Source organism: Eurypyga helias, unplaced genomic scaffold (genome assembly GCF_000690775.1).
Source record: "Eurypyga helias isolate BGI_N326 unplaced genomic scaffold, ASM69077v1 scaffold18132, whole genome shotgun sequence".
Classification (NCBI taxonomy): Eukaryota; Metazoa; Chordata; class Aves; order Eurypygiformes; family Eurypygidae; genus Eurypyga; species Eurypyga helias.
The window spans coordinates 30,629-42,341 of record NW_010235662.1 but is presented as its reverse complement, the minus strand read 5'-3'; the positions used below and the strand labels follow the sequence as shown (position 1 = coordinate 42,341).

Below are 11,713 nucleotides of genomic sequence, written 5' to 3'. Positions count from 1 at the left end.
AGCAGTAAATGCTCCAGATAATAGGTACTGAAAAGGAAGGATTAGTGCTAGGAGCTAAATCAGAAAGGAAAATTTCAGAGGAGATTTTATTAAAAAATACAGAAGTAAAAGAAATTTCCAAATCTTGTTGATAAGCTTTTGGGGATTGTTTAACAAACAAAACCTACATTATAAAACCATATTTATACATATATAGGTTCCACTCAGAGAAAACAAGAAACAAGCAAAGAATTTAAATAGCTACATGGCGTTGTGTCTTCTAATGGAGCCAAGAAAAGGCAAACACCACAACAGTATCTGCAAGTGCATAAAGCAAAGTACATCTGACCTAAAAGACAGTATTTACATAACTATGTATTATATAGCATTATAAAAAAAATGCATAAGCAAAGGTCAGGCTGTTTACATTGGAATATGCAAGACCATCCTTTCACAAAAAAATCTGTGGCTAGGAGGTTGCATACAAATAGTTGCACCTGAAATTGTTATAGCAGACTGCTTCTTCCCAATAAACAATACTACTTCATACTGAACTGAAAATATGTAGTACATTTCGGTAAAATTTGGAGTTCACTAAGCAATAAGGTGATGTCCGGCTATCAGAATGCGATTACCATAAGAGAAAATGAAAAGTTCTAACAGAAAAATTGACTGCTCATTGCTTTGGCTCAGTCCACAATAGTATTTGCACAGCGAGTTCCTGTACTTCAGCTGAACTCTGTTGACGTTAGTGAGGTTTGGTCTGGGAAATGGGCTTTATCTGTATACAGTCAGGTGCAGAATTGGATTCAAATGCTCCCCCCAGCTCAAGTGTCCTCTTTTTCAACATACAAAAGGTGAAGTTGTAGAAATGGGTGACTACCCAGTTTTGATTGTGGATTTACAACAGGTGTTCAGCAACTACCATTAAAAAAAAATAATAGGCACCCATAAAGAAGCATAGATGTTTTCTATTAAAAAACAAAACCTACAATCATCTTTCTGAAAATGGCATTTTTATTAAAAATTAAACCAAAAGCATCATCCATTGGATAGTCTTTCCTGATTTATGGCTTCATTCATAACCCATTAACTGATGGGGGACATTTATTTATGTCATGCAAAGCTTGAGCACCCTGGAGGATGAGAATCTTTTGTATTTATGATATATTGATTTTGCATCACTTCGTGTTTGGCTCCTCAGAAATATGAAGCTGATTATTTTTTATAAATATGAAAAATGAATTTTGATGGGGATGAGAAGCAGAAGGGCTCAACTGCTTGAGTTTTGTAGCTGAATTCACACAGATGCAATTAGAGTTTCAAAGTTTTAAGTGACCTCATTTTTATATTTGTAACAAAGTTTTTACACTACATCTTCTCACAATCATCACTAAAATGTTTAGAAGACAGAGTCACTGTCTCTACTTTTTGGTAAAATATTTGAGAGTATGTAAAGGACAAAGAAAACCTCTGGCATTTTCAGAGCTAGGGCTAATTAGGTCTGTCTTAATTTAGGTGCTTGGGTAATGCTGCCTTAGCACAAAGAAAATTACTTTCACAATCCTTACCTGAGTTAAAAAGTGCACTTCCATAATAATTGCTATTCATCTAAGATTATGTAGTTTGTTGTTTAGTTGTATGCAAAGATCTTATTAGGTCAAAATAAGAATTCTGTAATGTTCAATGGGAATGATTTTAGAAAAACATTAGTTTTGGCTGTTCTACACTTTATTAAATTACATAACCACAATATCTGCTTGCTACCAATGTTTGAAATATGTTGGGGTTTTTTTTCTTAATTTATTACAGTGGCTTGTTAAAAAAGGAAGATTTTTTTGCTTACACCAAAATCCAATGAAGTAACGTTTATTATTTCCTTGTGAATATATGAAACATATTCATCAATACAGCTCGTTTTCATCTTTTATTCTTCCTGTCTTTCCTCAAGTAACATTTTTTGCTGATTTTCTAAGCATTCTTTCAATTTATCTTCAGTCAAAGTCAGACGTTCTTCCAGGATTGAAATAGTCTGCATAAAGAGGACAGTAATTTCTTTTTTTTTTTTTTTGCATATTACACAGTATTATAAAAGTGTGCAATGTAGTAGTATAATGAAAATAATTTTAGCTCATCAGGAAAAAAATGTCCAAAGATGGCTTTTCCTTAGCTATGCCACTATTTACAACTGTTTTTAAAAATAATGGCTTAGTATCTGTGGGGATTGTCTAAAGGTTTAAAATTGTTTTCACTAAATATTTCTCTAAAATATGTATGTGCATATATAAATTACTCTGAAACACTATGCGAAAGTTGCATCCATATTTCAATAGAAAAGCAGTGATTACTGGTGACCCCAAAGAATATCTTCCAAAAAATATTTCTTAAAGCCTAAAAGAAGCTTTAAGGTATCCCCCAAAAAAGGAAGCGAGAAAAAAATATACTCTTATATGGCATTCACAAGAGATTATCTTCATCAGAGCAGGTAGGTTTCTGGACACAGGCTGGCAGTTTCTTTTTAATCCAATTTACTACAAAAATAACATTTAACTTATGACTTGACTCCATACTTCCCAACACTTATTTCTTGGGTTAACATATATATATTGCAAAAGAATGCAGAAAAATAACCCTTGGCCACTCCCTTTTGATTTGGTTTAACGTTAATATATTACGGACTACAGAGTAGTATTTTAAAACGACTGGCTAAATCTGGATTACTAAAAAGAAGTATTGGACATTTGCAACTAAGTGACTCGGAATAACTGAGACTAGTATTTGTGCAGTTTCAGTGACACTGGGAGTTATTCCACTGCTTAGAGTCCTACCTAAAGCAACACCTTGAACACTAAGTTTGAAAAGGCCTTTAATGGTACGTTGCCAATTTACTTTGTTCATCCTCCACTAATGCCTGACTGTACAAACTGGGATTTGACAGTCTCTGCTAAACAACTGGCTTCTGGCAAAGATAGACCTACGCTAGATCTCACTTCTGAAAAAGAGTGACTGTTGTCCTCCGGAATTAAAAATACAACAATTATCTTTAGGGTTATGTAGCAGGAAGCTTTCACTTTAGCAAACACCATACAAGCAATTAATATTTGCTGAAAGGAAAAAAAACCCCAAAAGTCACTTGACTATACAACTACTCAAAATAATCCCATAGACTTCAATATTCTGACTTGTGAACATAGTTCCTGGTTTTTTTTTTCCCCACTGACAGCATTATCATTTTCCACTGCAAGTGTTATGTGTTTTTGCATACTCACTAGAGTTAAAACGTCCAGCTGCTCCACAATGCGCTCCAACGCATTACCCAGGGAGGGGGAGATGCCTGTTTGCTTGTCCATATTATGCACAGCTGATTTGCTCTCATTCTCTGACTTCCTTTTTGAACTTGTTGCCAAGACTGAAGCAGGGGGATACCGCAGATCTTCACTGCTGACATCATCCTTGAATACAGAAACACCATTTGAAGATTCAGTTGTCTTTGTCTTCATTTAATTGGAACCATGAAAGTAGATAAGCAGAAAAGTCTGGGTTTTATTGAAAAAAATAATAAAAAAAAAAGAAGTCTATTTACACATATATACACACACAGGGGCCTTAAGATTTGCTTCTTGTATCCAGTCCAATTCATAACACTTCAGTTTGTCCTGACCTAAGAGAGAATTTCAGCTGTGATGGATGAGGCAATAAGCAATCTCAGCAGTCTTTAGGTACATGTTTCAGGTACATATGACTGTGGAACTACATGCTGTACTACTGGAGCTTGAATTAAAGCTGGAATAAATACTACTGCTGACTGGAGTTTTCTTCCAAAAGATAGCTCGAGGTCACAAAGGAATTCACAGCAGTCTTATGGATGAAAAATCCATACGTGACTAGATGATCACAAGGGTTCCTTCCAACTTCACAGTATGAAACCTTCATTTAGTATGAACCAATCTCTTCTTTCAGATTTAAAAAAAAAAAGTTGAGTTGTTTATTCAGTGGCATTACTTTTTGAGAAAATGATTCCTTCATAAAATGGGAGGAGGCAACAACAGGAAAGACCCAAAGAGAGAAAATGCAAAGAGAGAAATAACTCTGACGTATAAATATTGCTTCAGGGTAAGTGAAAGAGCATGATCTTCCCAATCACTTCTGGTTTTGTTTGTGCCTTGTCAAGTCACAAAATTTTACATCATCACTAATTCATTAGAAGGTCCTTCATAACAACATTACCTGATTTATAAATGACTTCTTGAGATTTCATTGAAAACTTATAATTTCAGATTATTTTGGTTTATTTTTACACTAAAATAAAGGGAGGTAGTGCAGTTTCATTATCTCTATTTCCAAGATCCACAATATATACAAAACAAAACTTTTAAATGGTTGCAAATTAACTGTTTATCTGAAATGTATTGACAACTGATGAAAATAGTCATTAGCTATGCAAAGGGGAAATTTTGGTCTTACCCGATGTATTTAAAATACACAATATTTACAATGTACCCAAGATATATTTATGTTGTAAAAAAGAACAGATTTTTCAAGAGAGTCTTAAAATCATTGTCAGCCATAAAAAAACCAAAACAAAATAACAACAAAGAAAACCCCACTCCTAAGTCCATAAAATAATCTTGGAGAATGTAAATTGCCAGGCAGAATTAGTGACAAACCTTTACAAAATTACCTAGGCGTGCTGATGAGTTTCTGTCAAGAATGATGTGTGTGTAGTTGACCCTGCCTTTGAATCAGGTAGGATCAGAGTGATGGATTAAATACTACTAAGATAATGTCAGGATTTTAAAGGGAAGTAATCCTAAATCGTATCAATATTACCAGGAACTTCTATGCTGCATTATCCACAATAGTACTGCTGTGTCCTCAGTGCCGTTCTGCACAGTCCTGACCAGCTAACATGCTTTGTTCTCTGGACTCACTATTGCTGATTCTCCAAAATCTTTTCCTCCCTAAGTGCTGGGGTCATGCTATCTACATCAATGAGAGAAAACTAAGCAAGAGACAGGTTGTGTTCACCGCTTATCTGGAAGGGCTTTTCTCTTTACCAGCAAAGCACAAGAGCAACCCAAAAATGTCACACAGAGTCAGTAGAAGACTGTGGGTCTAGGGAGGGGAATGGCCAAAAGCAGACTATGGTGTGGTAAAAGGGTTTTGTATCTTAGGAAAAGGAGCTAAAAGAAGAATGTCTCACCATCCTCTCTGGGTTAAAAGCCCCGCCATGCATTTAAGTTCTGCAAAGACAGGTCTCAGCCCCCAAGCAAGAACTCATGAAGTGCAAAGCATGGGGTTGGCAGGGATAGGGGCATGCACATACTTCAGGCCTTAACTTACAACTCTACAAAACCACAAGGAACCCTTCTCAAGATTTGATAGTACCATGGTTATTTCATGATATGTCACTTTCAATTCTTTCATTATGATGAAAGAAACAGATAAATGAACTAAGATATACCTCCAGTTCCCTTTCAGCCCTCTTTTCTGTGCTTGGTGACTGATTTATGCAAATGAACTAAGCATGTCAAGTAATAAAGGTCTGATGCCACTAATACTGATATCCATCAGTGATTTGTATTGATACTGGGTCGTGTCAAAAAATAAAAGTGTGCTAGACTTCAAACTACAGATTTCAAACATTAAAATTAGATGCTATTCTACAGAATGTCCTAATGGTTACAACATTTGCATAGGACTACAGAGACCTGGCCTTCTCCGTCTAAGGCTATTTAAACTCACGGCTCATAGTGTAATGCTTTGTCAGCCAGGCTGTTGCCTTTTAAAGTCACAGAACCGTGGAAGAAAGGTTACTCTCTCCAGTCATAATGTTTGAGTTTTGCCACTGGTCAACAAAGTTGTAGTTCAGTGATTAGGATGCTCAGTCAGGAGCAGGCAAGTCTAGTTCCCATGAGAGGTTTTATATTTTTTATATAAGGGGATAACATTAATAAAAACTCCACAGAAGAAAGGATTTGAACCCAGAATTTGCCCCGCTCCTCACTAGATGGTTTAATTGCATCTTTCTGTCCGATACCATGAATTTCAATTTCCTCTCAATATGAAAAATTTTGTGATATCAACTTCAAATTATTCCAAAGAATTGTACATTGCGAAGGGGTCACTTGTTAGCACAAAATGAAATAGAATACAAATGGTTTGATTTTTGGACAAGGCAGGCAGAAAACAAATTTTCCTACTAAATTTTACTTTGCTTTAGTTTCTTGCCTTAATGTATTAGGAATCCTCAAAAAAAAGTGTTTCAAATATCTCAGAATATTCTGGCTTAGTATACCCCATGCACTTTCAGATGAGCATGAAGCATATAGGACTATTGCATCTTAAGACTGTCCATATCTTCCCTTTGCAGATTTCGTTATATGAGATACCATTAATTCAATCCTAGAGGAGTTCAAATTCACTGTGTTATTTCTGACTTGCCAAGTTATATCTGAGGTCCTTGGGAAACAGGATTAATGGAAGCTTTTTGGCACACTTACTAAAATCACAAGATGGAGGTAGTCTCAAATGCTGATTAACACGGAAAAGATTAAGCTCAACTTGGCATAGAAATGTTAAAGAAAAAAATATTGCCATAGATTAAAGAATTCTTGCATTACAACCAATCACATTATGAAGAACATACTTGTAGTTAACTACAACAGGAGAGTCTGTTACAAGACTTACTGAGATTTCTGTAGAAAGACAATGAGAGCAGAGACCTTGCTTCTGTCTGTAAATTGTGACTGCTTGCCCAAAAGCTTCCAAAACTCATCCAGGATTAGCCAAATTTGACAGGGAGGTAGAGGGCTCACTGATGAAGTTGCAACAAATTGCATGAAAACTCAAGTCGGGGTAGCTGGGACATGTTGCAGGAAAACCCAAACTCCAGCATTACATGTTCTGCCTGGCAGCAGTAAACCTGCCCGGTTTCACACACCTTATGGAATGAAGGCAGTCAATGAGAGAAGTTAAAAGTGTCAGTGAAAACCATACAGTTGGTATAGGAAGAATTTGCAAAGCTTATGCAATTATTCTTTGTAGACACCTGTATGTGTCCTCTGAAATTTTTGGCACCTTTTACTGATTTTAATCAAACCTAATGAAGAGTTAGGGGTCTCAGAAGTAATTAACTTCCTTAAAGCCTCAGGAAAACATTTGCCAGTTTCCCAGCTGAGGTTAAGTTAGCTCTACAAGTTCACACTCCTTAGCTCCGAAAAAGGATGAGTTCCAGAAGTGCAAGAAGGACCCAGGCTGAAACCCGTGTCTTCCCAGACACCAAAATCAATAAGGTCATTGGAAATAAACACAGTGTAGGTTGTCTAACGTTAACAAAGCTACTTGTACTAACGTTTCGAGAAGTGCATTCATTTTCTCACCGTCTGAATGATGCAAGTAATTAAACAACACAGCCAGAAGAGATGTAACTGGAAACTTCAACTGATAGTCTCTGACTTTGCTTAAAAGCACACTGCCTTGCAAGTTCAGTGTCCTACAGATAATCTATTAATTTTCAAGTACTTAAAAATAATAAAAAATAGATTTAACTTTCAATGGAACTCAAAAATTGCTGTCTGTGATTTGAAGGTCTAGGATTTAAAATTAAATTAATGCAGAAGAGGAAAACAATGAGGTTATTAGACATTGACAAGTTCTTCTAAAAACAGTTCTGCTCTGACACTGGTGCTCCTCAGTTTCTTTTCAAACAAGCCTGCTGTACTTCAGACTGAAAATAAAGTAGAGATTTCAGTTTTAGCTTTCACAAAGCAATTACAAATTTTGGTATTAAAGCCAACCTAAATAGATTCTTCCAACTCAAGAAGGAAAGCTGTCAATTCAGGTAAATAGAGCAAATGCTAAACTACTAAAAATCTCACCAAACATTTTTTTCTTACAATAAAATTGATCCAAAATACAACATATCAGATAAATAGGCTGTGAAAAAAGCTTTGTATCTCAGTAAATTGCCACCTACACTGCCAAGTCAGAGTACTGGAAAAATCTTCTTGTAATTTAGTGAGTTAAGCAGGAAATTGAGATCCTTCTGTTACATACTCAAAGTCATATAAGGACCATGGGACATGAAAGTGCTTATATAAATAAAGCAAATGTCTTGATGTTTGTCAAATCTGAAAGGATCAAACACAGATATGCAAATAATTGAATTTTCAAAATCAGTATGAGAAATTAAATGAGACAGTTTCAAATTTTCAACTTTTATCATATTCCGGAAATTTGTAGAAATTTTAAAGCATTGTCAGACATCAAATATGCTGCTCTATCCTTGTGGTGCCTTCTTTATATTTTAACCTTTCTTAGTGTCTAAATTTACGATCTCCTCCAGCTCAGTGAAGGGTCTGAAACTGCTGAAATCTAATGCAACACTCAAATGCCTTGTTATAAATAGGAGTGCCACTAGTCTTGGTAGATTCTCTTTACTTTTGGATACAATCAGTTCATGCCCACCAATTTCATTCAGCATCATCTTTTTTATAAAAGTTCTTTTTAATGAAACTATTTCTACCCAAGAGCCTATTTTACATAATGTTTCAAGAACTAGATGTTCTCTTCCCTTCAAATTAGCCCCTTTCTGAACTTTAAATACTACCAATTCATAAACAACAATTCTATATGTTGCCAGCAATGTAGTAAAAATGCCTCATAATTCAAAAAACCAAACTCTTCTGAAAGACTTCAGAGCTATAGCTTATTTTGAGAGAATAAATTTGAATAAGGCAATCAATTTTAAATTGTTCCTTCTGAGCAAAGCTAAAAAGAAAATTAAAATGTGTACAGTGTCTCCATTCACAGCCCGTTAGTAATAAAATGGACTCACATTTGGGCAACTTCATGCGAGTTACAAATAAGGAGGAGAAGGAAGAAATTTAATTAATCAATAGGAAGTTATTACCATGACATTACGAAGCGGATGTTCAGTGGAAAATTAAATTTAGCTTATAAATGATATCACAAACAGCAAACTATAATTGCTCATCTTTGCTTTCTGTCAAGCAAAATAGCTAAAACTCTGTGGGTGGTACTTAATCAATTTGTGAAAAATCCTTACACATAACCTTATCACCTCTGCCTGTTCCCAAATGTTTTCCCATGGAACATTCACAGATCAGATAGAAACAAACACTGCATCCCAGTCTCCCTTTGCTTCATGATGTTTAAGAATAGAATCTGCGTAAAATGCATCCATATATAAAGATGCCTGAGCAGTTTTATTTATAGTGGGAAAAAAAATTCTCTCAAGGAAAAAGATATGAAAAAATACAAGTGTCTGTCACTCAGTTGAAAATCATCAGTCTTCAATCTTCTAAGAGCTTTGAATTCAGGAAATACAGACAACAGCTTCCAAATGAATATCTTAATGATCTCATAATTAAGATGGGTTTATATAAAAAAAAGTGACATTGGTAAGCTTTCTAATGAATCACAAAAATTGGCATGGTCTGCTTCTTAAAAATAATCCTTTAAATTTTGAACACATGGTACATTTGCCTACTAATACTAAAACATTTCTGATACTGTGATTAAAAACAACTACAAACAATTAGTCATAAGTAGGGCATTAGGCTCAAAGAGACCCAAGAGCAAAGGCAGAGCAGTCTCCCACCTTACTAGACCTTGATAGCCAAATAACACAGGAAATCTGGAATCATGAGAAGTTTCTCGGGAGCAGTAACTATCACTGCTTCTTCCTCCATCTTGTGAGCCCACCCTCAATGGTTCACTGTGGATATGTTAAATTGAACTGTTCAGGAGTATTTTTTTTTTCCTCTCCATTTTTTAGTGGGCCAGATTGTTCACAGATCACTTCCATTGCTTTGAACATTTTTTTTTTCAGTCAATAAGTGATTCCCATAAACCAGACCTCTCTGTTCTATTAGGCTAACACTGAGTATGTTAAATAACAATCTGTTTTATCAGTTTCTACTGCAGAAAACTTCCCTGTACTTTCAGCTGGTGACAGCACTCTTCATTTCCTCTCCTCTCACAGGGACATGAATCAGCACAGTAAAAAACTACCATGTGCCAAACTGTACTTTTCTGCCCCTTGCTACCCAATGAGGTAGTTCTGGTATAATTTATTTGCAAACTTTGATTAAAGTTTTGCATTCAAGCAGTAAAATACAGGTAAACTACGCAGCACATCTGAAAATATTCTACCAAGCATTTCTCGCTTGAGCAGACCTCTTTCAAAACAAACCATAACACAGAATTTCACATTTAATTCAAAGTCTTTTGTGGCTTCCTAGGTATCTGAGTCGTCTCTAGCTCTTAAAAGGATGTCCAAGCTCAAACCAAAAACTGAAAGCAGTTAATGCAAGTGCACCTCATCCAATCTGACAAGGAAATATTTGGTCTCCTCTCCAGCACAGGTGCCGTCGCTGAAGGTAGCACATCCTTCAGTTCAGAACCTGATGAAAAGTGGTGATATCAGGACCCAAACTCACAGTCAACAAACCAAGCCAGACTATCAGTGTGTATTCCTTGACAAAAAAGGCACTTTGACCCAAAATGGAATAGCACTTTCTTAGTCTTGAATACACTGAATTCACCCCCCCTTAAGGTAGCTGAATTTACAGAGGCCAGTCCAGTACAATAAAAACTACTTGCTAACTATTACATTTTTATTATCAGTACAAAATCAAGTGAAAACCTGAAGCATTACAGCTATGGTCTGATTTATCAGATATATTTATTTCTATCAGGAAGTCTATCAGGATTACAGCTACGTTAAATTTAGCATTGCTGTGATGATATGAAATAGTAAACTTTTCTGTTCACAGGCACATCTCAAGATATCCTGAATAGATAGTTTTATGTAAGAAAATCATATCATACTTTGTATTCTTTCATGTTCGTAATAAGAAACTGGCTACGTGGTTTGTTATGTCAGCTTTTTCCCCACGTTTATTTGCCGTTGCTGCTGATGGTCTGCGTAAACACTGTAAAACAGTGCACATCCAATGCACTGAGTATTTTTCAATTCCACATGTACAGAATAAAAAGTTTTCTCCATATGCCATTCACATCAAGAAAATACAGAAAAAAAGAATCAAAACCAAGCCTTGTTTTCTCCAAGAAAAATTAATTATATTTCCCCAATAAAAAAACCACTCACAGAAGTCCACAGAAGTAGAGTGAAACCAGTAAGAAACAAATAATATTGCTGGAATATTTTTAAGCTGTTTGACCATCAGTAATACCTAAGCTTTACCGAAAACCTGATTTTTTTTTAATTTGCTCATTGATGTTAATTTTTAACATCAATAGTTCCTGCACAGAGTCTGATTCAGTAAAGGGGTCCACAAAAACTGAATAGCTATGCTCTGTTTCCACTGGATTTAGACAAATCTAACTCTTAAAATGAAATACAATACCTAAATACAGTAGCTATGCAGCTTGTAAAGGAAGAAAAAAAACACTGCCTCCTCAAAGATATTCTAGTCAAACCATTACATCTGAGGATTTCCCCCATAAAGCAAGCAATACTGCTGAAAAGTTAATAAATACATCGCATTAAAATCCCACACAAACAAGAGACAGAAATAATTAGAAGTTCAATTTCCAAAGGTAAAACATTCACTATCAGGAAGTCAATTCTAAATGTAACAGTTCAGGAAGACCATATTAAAACACTTTCATAAATTATAAAAATACTTGCAACACAGGCACTAAAAATAACAGTAAGTACCCTACAGAATAAAGGTAAAGGAAG

General features: G+C 35.4%; 1 protein-coding gene across 1 annotated transcript in view; it reads right to left on the bottom strand.

Moving 5' to 3' along the window:
* Positions 1–1,906: 1,906 nt before the first annotated feature.
* POC1B (POC1 centriolar protein B) overlaps positions 1,907–11,713 on the bottom strand; it is a 40,232-nt gene continuing 30,425 nt past the window's right edge. Inside the window, exons 7-8 of the mRNA XM_010146842.1 lie at positions 3,249–3,431; positions 1,907–2,011 (exon numbers count right to left, since the gene is read on the bottom strand). Coding sequence (XP_010145144.1) covers positions 1,907–2,011; positions 3,249–3,431 — 288 coding nt within the window. The remainder of the gene's footprint in view (positions 2,012–3,248; positions 3,432–11,713) is intronic.